We start from the raw sequence: 17,249 nt of genomic DNA, 5'->3' as shown, positions 1-17,249 counted from the left end.
ATCACTATCATCCATCGGTTTGGAGTCGGATTTGTTGGTGTGACTAGCACAAGGAATCGCCGCTAGTAGCAGCATCCCCACTTACCTTGGTTAGGGCTCTCCAAAGATCGTCCGAGTCTGCATTTCCATAGGCGTGTTCATTGAGATAAGCTGTCAGACCTTGTTTGAACACCTCCTCGGTCAGGATATCATTCAGCATCCTTATAATGGAAGCACCCTGTATTTAAAGAAAGTGATGGAGAGTGAAGAGGGAGAGAGTGGGAAGTGAGAGAGGGGAGAGAGAGAGATGCGCAATCAGCTCTAATTTCAATCAATCATATGAAATACGATTTGAAAATTCGGTGGTATACAGGTTGAATAGCACGTGTGACGTTCGTGTCATCTCCGAAGTTAATGCGACATAGTTTGGAAAGCTGATCTCTAATTGTATTTGGAGAGAAATTATAGTTTTTTTTATATAAAAGACGTATTTAAGGAATATTATAATGAAGAAAGGGTCATATCTCTCCATAGAATCGATGGAGGTGAATTAATCAAGTAATTTTGATTGAAAACAAATCTTAGTTTCAAACCCTGGATTTCATGTTCTTATTGCTCTACATGCAATTATGTTCACCGATCTTCTGTGCCTTACCTTGCTGTAAGAAATGGAATCAAATATTTCATTGATTTCCGACGGAGCACCCACATCGACCCGAACGGGATGAGAAGTTCCCAGTGAATCAAGCTTAAAGACTCGCTGTAAGTCCAAGACCAGAAACTGTTCATGCTGTTCATTGAAAATAAGAAAAACAAACTAGTGTGTCAAGGTTTCTGACATTAATATGTTTAATAATACATAATAATTATGTATCATATGTCATGTCATGAATCATTAAATCTTCTATGTTTAGACTGTTCTGTTTATATTCATTTCTGTTCTTCACAATCCTATTCCGAAAATACATCTTTAAAATAATGAATAAGATACAGTATAAAATATAAATATAAAGATTGTATGTTCCAATGTTAGCATGTCGACTTTGACTTCGTTCGATGTGGAGCAAAATTACACTTAAATTTACTCGCCTGACAGGGACGATCTAGACATCAGATTTTTATAATGAGTAAACTCAACTTAATAATAATAATAATAGTTAGTTCTTGTATAGCGCATAACACAGTATAAATAAAGTCTCTATGCGCTTCCAAAGGACTTGGATATTTATTACCCTGGCTATAGCTCAAGCAGCTTTTACGCGCTCGGCATTTGAAGGAATAAATTCCTGCCAGGTACCCATTCTGTTGGTCATCTTGTTTTTCTTGATATCAGTCTATATTATATACGGGATTTTAGTAGTTTACATTGAGATTCAAACGACTGTTACGAGGTAATCGAAACAGGGAGGGGATGGACAAATTCAAGCCCCACCCACCCACACACACCTTCACACACACACACCATCACCCTCACACACTCATCACACACACACACACTTCACCAACTAGAGATTGGTTAGTGACAAATGGCGTTGGGCTGGAATGAACCAGGGAATCTTCTCATTAACAATTCCCGAACAATTCCTTGGGATGTGAGACTATTCCACTCGGATAAACAAGTTGTAAGTCCCCTGTCTAGTTTATTTTGGTATTTGGCATTCTCCTGCCGTGGCCTTTTTATCCTACACTGTTAATTTTCAAACACCGGGGCGTGCACATAATGCCTCATTATTTACATGATTCATATACGAGAAACAAGTTATAAATATGTACATTGACAAAGCCTGTGTGTTGCACCCATTTCCCCATCATCGCAAATATCATTTATTATTACTTTACTATAATATCATTTTCAAAATTTACGACGGTGAAAAAGTTGCATAAATTTATTAACCATGTACAGTGGAATATAATAAACATGGTGAGCTACAATGACGATCAACGTTGGATTGATACTAACCATGCCCCATTCAGGCTCTGTATGATCGACACCAAGGTATTCAACGTAGCTTGCGAATCCTTCATTGAGCCAGAGATCATCCCACCATTTAGGAGTAACAAGATTACCGAACCACTGAAGAAAAAAAATTAAAACAAGAATACAAAATTATCATCACCCACTTTGCCTGCAAATTTGGATAAAATCATTTGATCAAAAAATCAAACCCAATAAAAGACTAAAACTTTGGAATCATGCTGGTAAATGCTCTTTACTCCAAAGTTTCGTCACTACAACGTTCGTCTAATTTTGCCTGTTTAAATCAACAGTTCTATTTATTCTTTGGTATTTGCCGTATCCATATCATATTTATTATTGAATTTTATTTCAACGATCAATTTCTCTTAGGCATGCACTTTTCACCTAGCACTTTTATGCCTTTTATGCATCATTTCCATTAATTTGTTATATTGTCATAATTATATGCCAAATTATATTTTACTATTATTTGTATTGCTGATGGGGGAGGGTTTGGTGCATTTCCTTGGTCTGTATATAATTTTGTTCTCATTGTATTCCTTTTAATGAGTTTGAAAATTAATACTACTTGAATTGTTTAAGGGTTGCTATGATCCGACAGGTCTAGTTTTATCCGACATTTACCATAGTATCAATGCCTCTCATCCAATAAAAATCAAGTAAAATTGTCAGATCATTCTGACAACTTGTCAGACAAAATGTTGATGAAACACTCCCCCGAAAAATGCAAATTGCCTACACTGTTATGTTTATTCGTTCGAAAATAAAAATATACAAAACAAAACGAACCAAAAAACGGTTCGCTCTTCCGACGGTTCGGTAGTACAAAATGAAGTTATGTTCGTCTAGTTTATATACTCATAGAGTTATACAGAGGTTAGGCTGCAGGTAGGGATAGAATGGTTTTAAAGATTACCTGGTGAGCAAGTTCATGGGAGACCACAGTGGCGACACGTTGCTTGTTGACAGCTGAGTTTACCTCTGGGTTGTATAACATGGCGGTCTCTCTGTATATGATCAAACCCCAATTCTCCATGGCGCCAGCCGAAAAGTCCGGTACTGCAATCATATCTGCCAGCCATATTGAAAATAATACCGATAATGTAACAGTAAATACTGGTCCCTGTCTTGTGAAAAGTTGCGATAGATTCAGTCAAACTCATTTTGCGATTGATCTGAAGTTGTGTATAGTTAAGAGCTTAGGATAATATACTAATTTGAGTTTGATGTTGGATCCTTCGCATCTCTTAGTAAGACGAGGCCCAGGACTATTTCATCGTGACATTCAATAGGCCGGCATCAATTGCCCCATTACGATAGTCGAACCACTAAATATCTATTCGCAGAAGTTGTTTATTCATTTATTCATTGTTAGAATTATGGAATGGACAAAATATATTGCAAAAAATGATTGTGGTAATTGTTGTTGTGTTTTTAACAGTAATGGCGGACTGTCGAGCTGCTCGGCGTAACGTATGTCGAGCCATCTCGTGTAATTTTCTTCAATCGTTTTGAGTCGTCATGACTGATCTGGTTTACAGTCCTTTTGAGGACTTTATCCCAACTGATCAAATATAATGCCTAGTCTCTTTCATATTTTCCTTTTACAATGAACCAACGACAAAAGTTCATGAGTCTTTCAACCCCAAAGTATATGTTTAGGTCGTAAAACTCTTCAAAATTAAGCGAGCTGTGGATTGTGGTTCATGCCATTGAACCCCCCCCCCCCTCTGGTTTAGGGTGTAATAAAGTTCTCAGATTATGAGATGTACATAGATATGATGGTAGAATGTCCGTAACGTAAAGTATTTAATCATTTGAAGGGGCAGAAATATCTAGCTCCCCCAAAAAATAATAATAAAAAAGGGAAAAAGATGATGGCATTTTCTCTTTGCCTGCTTACTTATCAGAAGTTTCGTTGTTGTTAATGTTGTCGAAGGAAAATAGTCCCAAAAGTGGTGACGCCCAATAGTCCGTTTTATTCTTTTTTTTTTTGGGGGGGGGTTGCTAGCCAAAAATACCCAGGGTTTAAATGTGCTTGTCCCGCCTGATGACCCTTGCCAGGTAACCAACTATAGTTAACACACCAACTTTTACTTGAGTCACAATGTAGGGGTCCGCCAGTTGATTTTTTTTTTTCCCCCGGACAGTATAAGAGTAGGCCTACTGTTTATGAAACATACGTAAGAGATAAACGTGATCCTTGCATGAAATAGGCGAGGCTATTCGTTTGAATTTCAGTCTGAGGAAAGCAGAAAATGAGATAAATATCAAAGGGAATTTTGGAATATCCACTTAAAAATAAGATTGGACTTTTATATATTTGACAAAAAAATTGTCACAATATTGATACAATTCAAGTTTCATGGCACATGGGGCAGCAGTTCGCATGTGACGTCACAATTTTAAAAAATATCGGAACAGGTATTTTCCTTAGTCTTTGATGGATTTTTGCCAAAGATTAAATTTATATGTTGCTATAACCACTTGCGTCAGATGCATGGGATATACCAGCAGGGATATACACTTTCCATTTCAAAGACATAATGGTTTGTAGATTATACAAACCTTGTTTTTCAAGAGGGAAACTGATGTTGAAATACTCTTCGAAATAAGTGATGATTTTGGAACCAGTGTTGAGTGCATAGTAGGTGCTGTTTACGGCTTCGGGTCTAGACCATGCACGGAACTAATCGTAAGAAAAAAAATCATGAGATTGCAAAGATGATTAAAAATCGATAATTTATAAAGAAACCAATAACAGAAACTTAATATTCTATAGAAAATTATTGGTTAAGAGTATGATATTGCATGTTCAGTCTGTTGTCTGAATGTCGTTTTAACTTATGTAACCAAATCAATGTTGAATATATAATTGCTATTTAAATAGAGAGAGAGAGAGAGAGAGAGAGGGGGAGAGAGAGAGAGAGAGAGAGGGAGGGAGGGAGGGAGGGAGGAAGCTGAATAAAGAAAGATGCTTTACTCGAACACCATTCGTTGTCGTTGTTTCAGTATATCCGAAGTAGCCGACGGTAAAGGCGAGAAGATAGGTGGGCATTTTAGGGGTTGGAAGATAAGTGGTCCTGTTCCAATTATTTCCTAGATCTTCTTGAAGGATTTCGATACCGTTTGAAAGAGCAGCCATGTCCGAACGATGTTCTATAGTCGTGTTGAAAACAGCTCTGAAAGCTGGCTCGTCGAAACAGGGCAAAGCTTTCCTTGCGCTTGTTGGCTGCATCTGACTTGTAGCTCCCCAGCTGGATGAGTAAAAATTAAACATTAAATATAACTAAAAAAAATATCAAAAATTCATTAGAACAAATATAGGTAATGAAAGTTATTTTATCTCTTTCATATTTAATATTTTCATATTGTAAACTAGGGTATGTTTAATCTTTATGGGCAATGAACTTATAACTGGGAGCCTTGGCTTCTTAGGGAGAATTTAATAGTATACAGTGCGTATCAAAAAAAAAGTTTACACTTTGAAAAAGCCCTGGGAATTAAAAATATACAACATGTGGGTAATTTTTTCACATATATTCTTGGGTTTGGGTCTCGTCTATCCAATGAAAGTAAACATTTTGACAGAATGTTATACTTGAGTGAGCACTGTCCATTTTTGTAAAGCTCACAGAAATCTGTTTGCGCAGAAATGCTCGTTTTCACGCTGTGTCAAGGTGAAAAGGCGAAATCAAACTTACCATGCGAAACATTTCTCATACATTTCCCTTGCACTTTGAGTCAATTGAAATAAAACGGATACATGCAAGCATTTTGTAACCATTTTGCCACCCAACTTAAAATTTTAACACTTAGTAAGCACAACCTTTACCCTTTTTGTGCCAGCTGGATCTGATGACATAAAACAAAAGCTTACATCAGACATCTCCAACATTTTTTTACTAAGTTTTTATCATGTAAAGTGGGTTTACATTTAATTTTTCATTTAATACTTGTTTCTCCACACTTTTCCCAAGCTTGACGATGATTAACAAAATGAAAATCAAGTCTAAGCCATTTCATGTAAATCACAGCTCAGTGTAAAGCAAATATCGTCACGATGGCCTCAGTGTGTGGGGGAGTGGGGTGGGGCGCAATGGCACTCTTCGAAGTGTTTTGGGCAAAGAAACAAGTTAAAAAGGTAAAAGATATCTTCAAATCAATTTTACTAGCTAAACTCCATGTGTTCTTCATGATTAAGGTCTACTTTTATTCGCATAACTATTTCAAAGTTCTGCGCAAATAATTTTTTACTAACTTTTCAAAAGTAAGTGGTGCTCACTCAAGCGGAAATATTTGTCGACAGTTATATCGTCATTTGCTTGAATGGATCTGTAACAATGTTAAAATGTGGAAAAATCTTCAGTATATTACAAATGTATAATTTTACAGGACTTTTTCTAAGTGTAAACTTTTTTCGATACGCATTGTATATATATTTTTTTCTTTCATTATGGTACAAAATATCAAAGCATAAATGGACATAGCAGGTTATCAGCTCCCCATGTATATCTGAAAAACTGAGATTAAAAAATCATATGAAGCTCAATATCTAAAAAAAAAATTTGTGACCAGCCGCCCCAAAACCAACATTAAGTCACCTGTAAATGGCTAAAATATAGTAATTTGGTATTCCAAAAAGCAAAAATTTGAAAATTAGTTTTATCTAATTTTTTCCCCTCTTCAAACTGTCATCATTTAAAGTTGATAAGTTAAATAAAATGCAGGATACAATACTTTCTTTGATAACCATTTTTGGGGACTGCTTTGAAATTTTACCGAGATTGTGCAGTGTGCACATCTCATGCTTGAATGTGTTCCTGAAATTCAAACCTTCTTTTCTTATATTTGAAGCTCTCGCTGAATTTCTTCTACATTCGATAAGTAATTGTGAGGGTTATTGATGATGAATTTCGACAAGTATAAACCATTTTAAAGCTTAGGACATGCTCTTTCAAGCTAAGTGAAATCTCTAAATTCACTTTGTCAACTTATTGTTGGTTTTGGGGTTGATGATCACATTTGAAAGACGTAATGACAGGGTCATGCAAATATCTAGAATATTGAAGGAAAATAAACTTCCTGAGAAGTTCATATATGTAAAATATTTCAAATGATTTAAAAATTATATCTAAAAATATTTGGAAGAAATTGTAAATGGTTTATACTCTCTTGTCTATATATTTGAGCTTAAGATGGGTCCAATTTGATATCATCTTAATAATCATATAACAGGTATAGCGTGGACCTACATCAATGTTTATATGCATCTTCTTACTTTCAGACAATTAAGTCAAATTAAAGTATGGCAGGAATTGTTCATTTACCCGGAATGACAGGGAATGTTTTACGTCTTTTGAAATGATAACAGTTCTTCTTCGTTCATAAAAGAGCCATACATAAAAAGGTGTGACTTGAAATTGTGATCATCGCTCAACTCATTATTTTCTAATAATGACAATTTTGAGATTTTCTTTTTGTTTTCTTTTTCCTGTCTCGATGAGTGGGAAGCGCAAAACGAAGGCACTTTGATTTTAAATTAATGTATACTTTTTTTCATACACCTTCGAGAAGCTTAAAATAATTTTGAATGTTTTCGAAAATGTTATGTAAAAAGATTGACAGTGGCGGATGTGAAGTGCATTTTCACCTCACAACTTTATTGGCTTTTACAGAAGGAAAATTCTATACAAACGCAAGAGAACATTAATAAACAAAAAGAAAAGAAAAGAAAGTATGGAAGCTTAAAAGTGCCACCGAGATATTCATATAATAATTTCGTCATGTCTACATCTCTTAGGGAAAAGGATGAGATGACGAGAACTCGGATCTCGTCATGTCTACATCCCGTGGGAGAGATGATCAACTGACAAGATCTTAGACCTCGTCATGTCTACTTCCATTGGGAGAGAAGAGATGATCAGACGACAAGATCTGTGATCTCGTCATCTCTACATCTTTTATAAGAGATGATCAGATGGCAACGTCTTGGATCTCACCATGTCTACATCCCGTGGGAGATATGATCAGATGACAAGATCTTGGATCTCACCATGTCTACATCCCGTGGGAGAGATGATGAGATGACAAGATCTTGGATCCGAGATCTTGGATCTCATCATCTCTCCCACAGGGTGTAGACATGACGAGGTCTAAGATCTTGTCATCTCATCATCTCTCCCAAGAGATGTAGACATGACGAGATCCGAGATCTCGTCATCTGTTGATGATTGCGTATTTCAGCTAGAGTTACGAGCGGAAAATCAGATAATGACGCATTTACGTGTGCATATATTTGCTTCCCCCTTCCTCTTAATAAAATACATGTTCGACCTTTCCTCTTATTTAGCCGAAAGTTTTATAACCTCATAAAGGTATTATTGAAATATACAGCAAACTAATCAGAAATCATAAATACAGACCTGAGAGTTTACCTCTTTTATAAAAGTCGATCAGCGAACCACACAAAAGGGAAAGGGACTTTGCCCTCAAACTTATGGAAGCAGCAAATATGAAATTATCATCTTTGTGCTCAGAAGATTGTGACTTTATCTAGCTTGGACTGTGTAAATACACACTGGGCATTTGGAATAAGGCAAATTGTACGTATGGATAATGGACCTTTTTCCCCACCCGTCTTCCGAACATCCCGTAGATTTCAAGATACGAATTGAATTGCAGTTTGCTGTAAATTATTTCAAACAATTACCTTTTTTCATGAAAATGTGCCGAGGCCGTCTCAACAACGATATGTGTTTACTTTGCAAATATAGTCACGTATTGTATTACCGGACACTATTATGATTCCGGACGCGCATATTACTGCGTTCGAAAACAATTTCATACCTCAAGACTTTCGCAATTCAATTTCACAGAGCAATACATAGAACAAGATTGCAAAAACAAGGCCAAAAAATCCAACTTTTACCTTATTTATCTCTAAAATGACAGAATATGCTTAAAATATCATATAACATAGTTTTGCATTAACAATTGATATATTTTCTAACGGAAATATGGGCCTGATTTGCCGAATTTCAATCTCGTCCACTCCTTCGATCGAATGATGAGGTGTGGTGTATTGTGGGTGATCGTCAACGGCTAGTTCTCAAGGTACCCGTTCGCGAGGTTTACCGTGAGTAGAGCCGTCGATCGGCAGCGCGTCGATAGAACTTGATGAGCGTCACGATACGAACGCGAGCATATTATTATTGGAAAGTGCCATGGAACATGCAGCTATAAGAAAAAATAAAATAAGTTATCAAACACGAATTTATTACCAACATCTGCTCAGATTCGATATAAAAAAGCAAATAAAAACTTATAATTTACTCTTGATATGATATAAGAACAAAAAAATCACACAAATTTGTTCTTACATCGATAATCAAGGATATCTTTACCCGTCCGGCGCGCGTCCGGAATCATGATGTAATTTGTCGCGCACGAAAATAATTGTTTTTCGTGGAGGGGTATGCGGCAAGTACGATGCAAAAAAATGGTTGGTAAATATAAAATAATTTTATCATATTCATAATTTTCATAATATTTGGAATAGCAAGTGTGAATTTTTCTTGATTGTATTTCCTCTAGTTGTCATTTTTAAAGCACTGAAATAAAGGTGTCCGGCAATAGGATACACTGCCATACCATACGTTTGATATTGTATTCAATCTAATTATCAAATTGAAAACACCTTTCCTTCACTAGCGTACCTAAGGAGGGGGGCAGACTGCCCCCCTGACGAGTCACAACTAATGCAGGGGACGTACCCCTGCCCCCTGACGAATCACAACTGATCCAGGGGACGTGCCCCACCTTTTGAGAAGCAAAATATATAATTTGTAATGTAAAAATGCAATAAAAACAGACGTGTGCCCCCTCTTTTGAACTTGAAGACCTTTTTTTTTTTTTGCTTGTCAATTTTTTTTGTGGTACGAAATCTCCTTTATTTGCGGTTGAAGACCTTTTTTTTTTTTTTTTTGCTTGTCATTTTCTTTTCTGGTACGAAATCCTTCATTTGTGGTTTGAAGACCTTTTTTTTTTTTTTTTTTTGCTTTTAAAATTTTTTTTCGTAGACGAAATATCCTCCAAAAAATTTGCACCCCTTTTGGAAAATCCTGGGTACGCCGCTGCTTTCCTTTTATTGCACACATGAATTAATATATCATAGGAGCCATAGTATTTGTTGGCAATAAACGACAATTTCTTTACAGTTAAAATTGTTAGCTAATCATAAAATTTTTTTTTGCTTTTAAAAATTTTTTTCGTAGACGAAATATCCTCCAAAAAATTTGCACCCCTTTTGGAAAATCCTGGGTACGCCGCTGCTTTCCTTTTATTGCACACATGAATTAATATATCATAGGAGCCATAGTATTTGTTGGCAATAAACGACAATTTCTTTACAGTTAAAATTGTTAGCTAATCATAAAATTTCGCTCAAAGCATATCATTTATTGATGGACGTGATGATCATTATTTTTTTATTACATGATAAGAAATGCATCAATCACATCGTTTGCATAGAAAAATGGGAGGAATACATGGTTCAAGATATCAGTTTCAGAGATGATTCGAGGCCAATATGCATACAAAGATCGGTAGATCAGGGGTACTAAGCGCATATTTCAGAAATTATGTAACGCATATGTTTTTTTCTTCTGTTCTTCGTTACTTTATACCTGATGTTTCATGAATTTAACATTAGGGCCTATATTGAATTAGCCGATGCCAAATTTGTTAAAACATATGTCCAATTAATTGTTCGGTATGGGTATTGTGCCCTCCCGGTGGAAATGTGCTCGTATATCCATGATATCAGGCATAATACTATATATAAACCCCTCAAAAAAAGTTTGGAAATCTGAGTTTGGCCATTAATTTCTCTTAATTACAAATTTTACAAAATGCATATTTGATATCATTCAAAAGACCATTTAATTATCTTTAAAATGATACCATGCTTGTTATGATCATGCCATCATGAGAAGAGCGGGATTCAAAAGTGTTGGATGAGGTCTGAATTGAAAAGCTGCAAAACGAGCAGAAAGTCATGAAGAGTCAATAAAGAACATGATTTTTTTTGTCTGTGTCAAAAGAGATGAAAATCCATTCAAATCAAGTCCCTGCTGTTCATTCTTGATGTTTTGTGGTTTATGTGGTGATGGTTCTGTGAGATAACATGGATTGAGTCATGGTTTGAAATACTCATGCATGTTTGTTTGTTTGTTATGTGTTTGCTTGTGCAGAGATGTGTTTGATTCCATGTTAATGTTGATGTTAAGGTGCATGAAAACAAAAGAAACCGCTGAGAAACTTATACCTTGGTCACATTTGCTCTACGGCCGCCGTAGAGCAAATGTGACCAAGGTATTACTCATCACCACGGGGGAAAAAAGAACAGTGACTTTCAAAATGGTGTCATTTTGCAACTTTTGAATTTTGACCTTGCCCTCACATTTCAAGTCACTGCACCTCTATGTGAACCATAATTATATCATGTAGGGTATCATTTTAAAGAAAACTAAATGATCTACTAGTATTCATTAGTATCAATCACACATTAATATTCACTAAAGCTGAGGAGGGAATATCGATCAAAGTCAGATTTCCAAACTTTTTTTGAGGAGTTTATATAAGGAAATAAAAAATGCATGTTTGGAGAATTATCGCCATAAATTATATCAGTTATTCCTATTTTCGCAGAAATTATGGAAAAGAATGTTAACATACAGGTAAATAATTATCGAACAAATCATGAAATAATATTGAATTATCGTTTGATTGGTTACGATCGATTTTTAAGCGTTTGATACTGTTGATCGTTGTATTTTATTGCAACAATTATGGATCTAATAAATCATTAGAATGATACAAAAGCTGTGAAAGATACCGGTTTAAATCTGCAAATTCCATGTGGCATCCCACAGGGCTTACTATTGGGTCCATTAATGTTAAGTATATTTGTCAATGATACGTCAAATGTGTGAACTGTTGTGAAATCACATTTTGTGCAAACGATACCTGCTTATTCTCACCAATAAAAGGTTTACAGGAAGCTGTATATTTGAATAATGATTTAATATCTTTATCCAGTTTATTTACTGAAAGTAATTTCTACTAAATATGACGCCATGTTTATTGGATCAGCTCAACGCTTGAAGAAAAATGCAACGGGATCATAAAAACTCTGACATTTTAATTGATGGTGTAAAAGCTAAAAAAAAAAAATTAATAAAAAAGTTGTATTATATTTGGCATTAGTTGTTGACAAGAATTTGCAGTGTGGAAATTACGTTAAACACGTTAAGAAAAAAATTGTGAAACCTTTTGAAAGACATCTATGGCAGAGCATCTTTAACTACTGCAGTTATATTTGGACGAATACCTCTAAAGCATATTTTGGTAAACTGAGAATTTTACAAAATCGTGCACTCCATAATAGGGAGCTGACACAACCACTACGCAGACTAAGCTGGAACGTTGAGGATCTATTGTCAAAAGCCCTTCAATACAAAACAGCCTTTGTCGAAAATCGTTGAATCAAAACAGCAGTGTCGTCCTGGACTCTGGACAAAAGACATACTTGCAATATTTCGTCAGCTTATAATTCTACGGCTATCAGCTGTCCTAGTTCACCGATTTTCAACAAAGAGTTTTGTAAGCTGTTCATTGTGATTTGATGGTTATTTTCATTACATATACCATATGGTATAATGCGTCCCCGTTGCCTTTGCGAAAAATCGCAAATGTGGACCATTTGTTTCCTTAAAACGATTTGAACAAACTACTGAAACAAAATTGTCTGTATGTACGTTTAACGAAACTCTTACTGTGTGCCATGTATAGATCATTACATACACTATGCCCAAACTATCTTTCCCTTTCCATCAATCAAGATAATACGAGATATGGATCACATAAACTAAAACTATTTTTAACCTAAATAAATTAGGATAAACAATCCCGTATCTATCGTGGCTCAGAACTCTGAAACTCACTGACGCTTTCGTCCAGTCTGTAAAATATATTTAAGTAATTTAACGCTTTCTAGAGAATACCACCATTCTATGCTTTTGTTTGATTATTTTCTTATTATAGTTTGATGAAATTATACCCTCTGCTCTGCACCTTTTTTGAAATTTTTATAATATAATTTTGTTTACGATATTGATAAGTGTTTTAACAGTTGTTTGTAAATGTATTTTTGTTATTGGTTGGATTCCTTAGAAGAATGGCTCTAAGATTATAAGGGTGTTCCACTCATGAGTGGAAAATAAAATAAATGAATAAATAAACAAATAAATTAACAAATGAATAAAAAAATATCAAACAAATTAATTGATTGATTCATTGAACTGTGTTTCATTTACTATGATCCACTGTAATCAAGGCTCAGGGCATCATGTTTACTTCTCATTTTGTGGTTTTATTCTCTTGTGGTGAGCACAACATCATGGATAAAGCGATTTGGTCTATATACTATCAATTTGCTAGCCTACACTTAGCCTATCATTGTAGTATGTTTGCACTTTATCTACTTATTATTATGCACTTTGTAAAATGAAAAAAAGTCAATTATGCAGCACATAACTATAAAATATAAAATAACACCATTATTATTATTATTACTGTTATTATTATCATCATCTTCATCATCATCATCATTGTTCGGAACAAGATTGCTACAAGGAATCAATCACATCATATGACGAGATAGTAGAAGAGAGAAAGAAAGATATATGATGGAAAAAGGATTATAATATATCTACATGTATATAATAAGTATGATCAATTACATGTACAACAGCTTTGACATCTCTTTATTCAAATATGTTGTGAAATAATATACTCCTCAAAAAAGTTTGGAAATCTGACTTTGATCGATAATCCCTCCTCGGTTTTAGTAAATATCAAAGTGTAATTAATATTACTGAATAGAGCATTTCATTCTCTTTAAAATTATACCCTACATGACAAAATTCAAAACTTGCAAAATGACACAATTTTGAAAGTCACTATTCTTTTTTCCTTGGTGATGAGTGAGTTTCTCAGCGGTTTCTTTTGTTTTCATGCACCTTAACATCAACATTAACATGCAATCAAACACACCTCTGCGCAAACATAAGAAACAAACAAACATGCATGTGTATTTTAAACCACGACTCAAACCATGTTATCTCACAGAACCATCACTACATAAACCACAGCAAAACATAAAAAATGAAGAAGCATGGGCTTGATTTGAATGAATTTTCATCTCTATTGGCACAAAAGAATCGTGTTCTGTATTGACCCTTCATGACTATTTCTGCCGGTTTTCAAGTTTTTCAATTCAGACCTCATCAATACTTTAGAATCCTGCTCTTTTCGTGATGGCATGAACATAACAAGCATGGTATCATTTTAAAGAGAATTAAATGATCTTTTTAATGATGTCAAAAATGCATTATGTAAAATTGGGAGTTGGGAGAAATTAATGGCCAAACTCAGATTTCCAAACTTTTTTGAGGAGTTTTTATATATATACAGTGCGTATAAAAAAAAACGGGACAGTTTTGAAAAGTCTATAAAAAAAAAATTTCAAAATATTATATCTATATTTTGATGTTAATAGATGCTCTGAGATCTTATCTTTGAAATGCCATTTTGAAAATAATTTTTTTTCATGCTTGAGCGAACACGGGACGTTTTTGTCGGGGGTTCAAAAAGAGGCTTGCGCCAAAATGGCAGAAATGAGAAATTTGATGATTAGACTTTTGGCTAATCAGCAGACTTCCTCTTAATCTTTACATTATCTTTGCCATAATTTTCGAATTATGCTGTCAAATTTCATTTACAAATTTATTTATTTACCTGAATTATTTTGTTTTTCATTTAACCTTCTTTTACCTTTGAATTTTCCTTCATAAGTAAGAAAGAAGACGTTTTGTCAACCCAAATAAGAAGATTTTCATTATTAATTGGGAAAATTTGTAATTATTCAAATCCTTTTATTATGTGAAACAAATTATGTTATGGTACCTATAAAAGACATGAATCCTATTTTCAAGAGGTTATTGAATCCTTCACCAAGTTTAATTATGTGATTGACAGGACAAACAGGAAAGGATTCATGTCTTTCAATGGCAATGGTGTATTGAGTCAATTTTGAAGGAGCAAGATATGGCTGATCGGGGCAAAAATTTCCACTTTTTTATTAAAATATCAAATTTTGTGATTTTGACATAATATTCAGAAAATGATATCATATTTCAATTTCTATGTTTTCTGTTATTTTCCTTTCCACTTTTTTTCTTGGTCATGATTTTTTTTGGGGGGGAGCACCCCGAGCCCCCAACCATCAGTATGCCACTGTTCAAAGGCACCATAACCTTTGTAGCACAAAATGAAAAGATTTGAAAAAAACACGCTCTCCCATACTTCGGTTTTAAAAAAAATGTTCTTGCCTAAAGAAGGAATATTCAAAGCTAAAGAGAACATATTAAAAAGGAACAACAACAGAAATATTCAAGCAAATAAAGAGTTTCAGAAATGAATTTTGACCGCATAATTCGAAAATTATGGCAAAGATAATGAAAAGGTTAAGAGGAAGTCTGCTGATTAGCAAGAAGTCCGACCATCATATTCATCATTTTATGCCATTTTGGCGCAAGCCTCCTTTTTAACCCCAGACAAAAACATTCCGTGTTCGCTCAAGCATGAACAAAACTAAATTATTTTAATGGCATTTGAAGGATAAGACTTCAAAGCACCTATTGACACCTAAATATAGAGATCATAATTTGAAACAAAAATTTTATAGACTTTTCAAATCTGTCCCGTTTTTTTTATACGCACTGTATATATATATATATATATATATGTATGTGTGTGTGTGTATATCTATATATATATATACAGAGAAAGAGAGGGAGAGAGAGAAAAGGAGAGGGAGAGAGGGAGGGGGAGGGGGGTATTGACCGGAGGACTAGAAATTAGATAAGGCCATTCTCAGTTAAGACAAAAACTATGAGATACCGAAAAGAACGTTTTACTTTTATTTTCAATAAACCTTTGAAATGTTAATCATAATTATTTTCACTGCTGTAATCCTGCATAAAACAAAGTAAGTGATTATCATTAAGTATAATTGTGTGCTTATTTGGACGCGTGAGGAAAAAACAGTTGAAAATGAGAGAAAGTGGTTTGGACATTGGTGAGAAAATGAGAGAGAGTCGAACAAATAGTTATACTTACACTTCTGTCCCACTTTCATCCTGGTAACTCGTACGATAGAACCCCGACAGTCCATCACTCAGTTCACCAATATAGCCAATATCGATGTCGTATACCCCACCGACAACCAGTTCTTGCATGAGATCGATGTGGAGGAAATCGTATTCGGTTTCAAATTCAAGACCATCATAGATATCGACGGTGTCTCCCATCACAGTGACCTTGATAGAGTCGATTGTGATGTTATCAGCATGGAGAGTGATGCGACTTGTAGCGTTGTTGCATATCACACGGATAAGGACTTTTCCGTCGAAAGTGAACCTCTTTTTCCCAGCCGGTACGTCTTCATCGTAGATGTATGGTTTGAGGGAGAGCTCGTACGACTCTGGCACTACTTCTCTACTTAGTCGACCAGGCCATGGTCCAGGAGGACCTGTTGTTGATAACGTGGTCGATTCGGGCACGGATGTCGTGGTTGTGGTGGTGGTGGACTTTTCAGGTTCTGTCACCTCGCTACCTTCCGTTGTAGTCGATCTTTGCGTCGGGGGATCGGTGTCTTTTCCAGCCGGTGTGGTGGAGTGGGGTATGATGACATGATCTCCGCAGCTTCTGTCGGGAACATAGAAACAAAGGAGACCAACCCCGACGGTGAGTGCGACGATCAGGACACCGACCATGATGACCTGATTCTGTGACAAGTGAACCTTGCCATCGTCGTGGTCCTCGTGGATTTGGAACGTCTGCTTTTCGGAATAACCCATCTTGCTTGGCCGATCCTAACGCAGTCCACCAACTATTGATTGTGCCAAATGGTTGTGCTTTAAGAGTCAACTAGTTTCTCCATAACTTGCATTTACAATACTAGGAGTCGATCAGAACAAATATTGATTTTTGCTGGAAGTCGACCGGAGACGCCCCCAATGCAAGAACAGACACATAGAATACTATTATGTATACATAATGCGTAGAGATGTTGTGGCTCAGTGGATAAGTCTCCGGACTTTGAACCACAAGGTCCGGGGTTCAAACCAAACCCCACCGCAGCACTCGCGTCCTATAATTGGCGTTT

At 35.4% G+C, this 17,249-nt stretch overlaps 1 protein-coding gene across 1 annotated transcript in view; it reads right to left on the bottom strand.

Annotated features, from left to right (window-relative positions):
- Positions 1–17,126, bottom strand: part of LOC129256457 (aminopeptidase N-like) — a 30,190-nt gene extending 13,064 nt beyond the window's left edge. The window contains exons 1-7 of the mRNA XM_064096639.1: positions 16,202–17,126; positions 4,941–5,214; positions 4,526–4,646; positions 2,874–3,028; positions 1,940–2,053; positions 635–769; positions 86–217 (exon numbers count right to left, since the gene is read on the bottom strand). Of these exons, the coding sequence (XP_063952709.1) occupies positions 86–217; positions 635–769; positions 1,940–2,053; positions 2,874–3,028; positions 4,526–4,646; positions 4,941–5,214; positions 16,202–16,941 (1,671 nt within the window). The 5' untranslated portion in view covers positions 16,942–17,126. The remainder of the gene's footprint in view (positions 1–85; positions 218–634; positions 770–1,939; positions 2,054–2,873; positions 3,029–4,525; positions 4,647–4,940; positions 5,215–16,201) is intronic.
- Between the last annotated feature and the right edge of the window lie 123 nt (positions 17,127–17,249).

This window comes from Lytechinus pictus, chromosome 3 (assembly GCF_037042905.1).
Source record: "Lytechinus pictus isolate F3 Inbred chromosome 3, Lp3.0, whole genome shotgun sequence".
In the NCBI taxonomy this organism is placed as follows: Eukaryota; Metazoa; Echinodermata; class Echinoidea; order Temnopleuroida; family Toxopneustidae; genus Lytechinus; species Lytechinus pictus.
The sequence above is the reverse complement of the archived record's forward strand: the minus strand, read 5'-3'. Positions and strand labels throughout refer to the sequence as shown.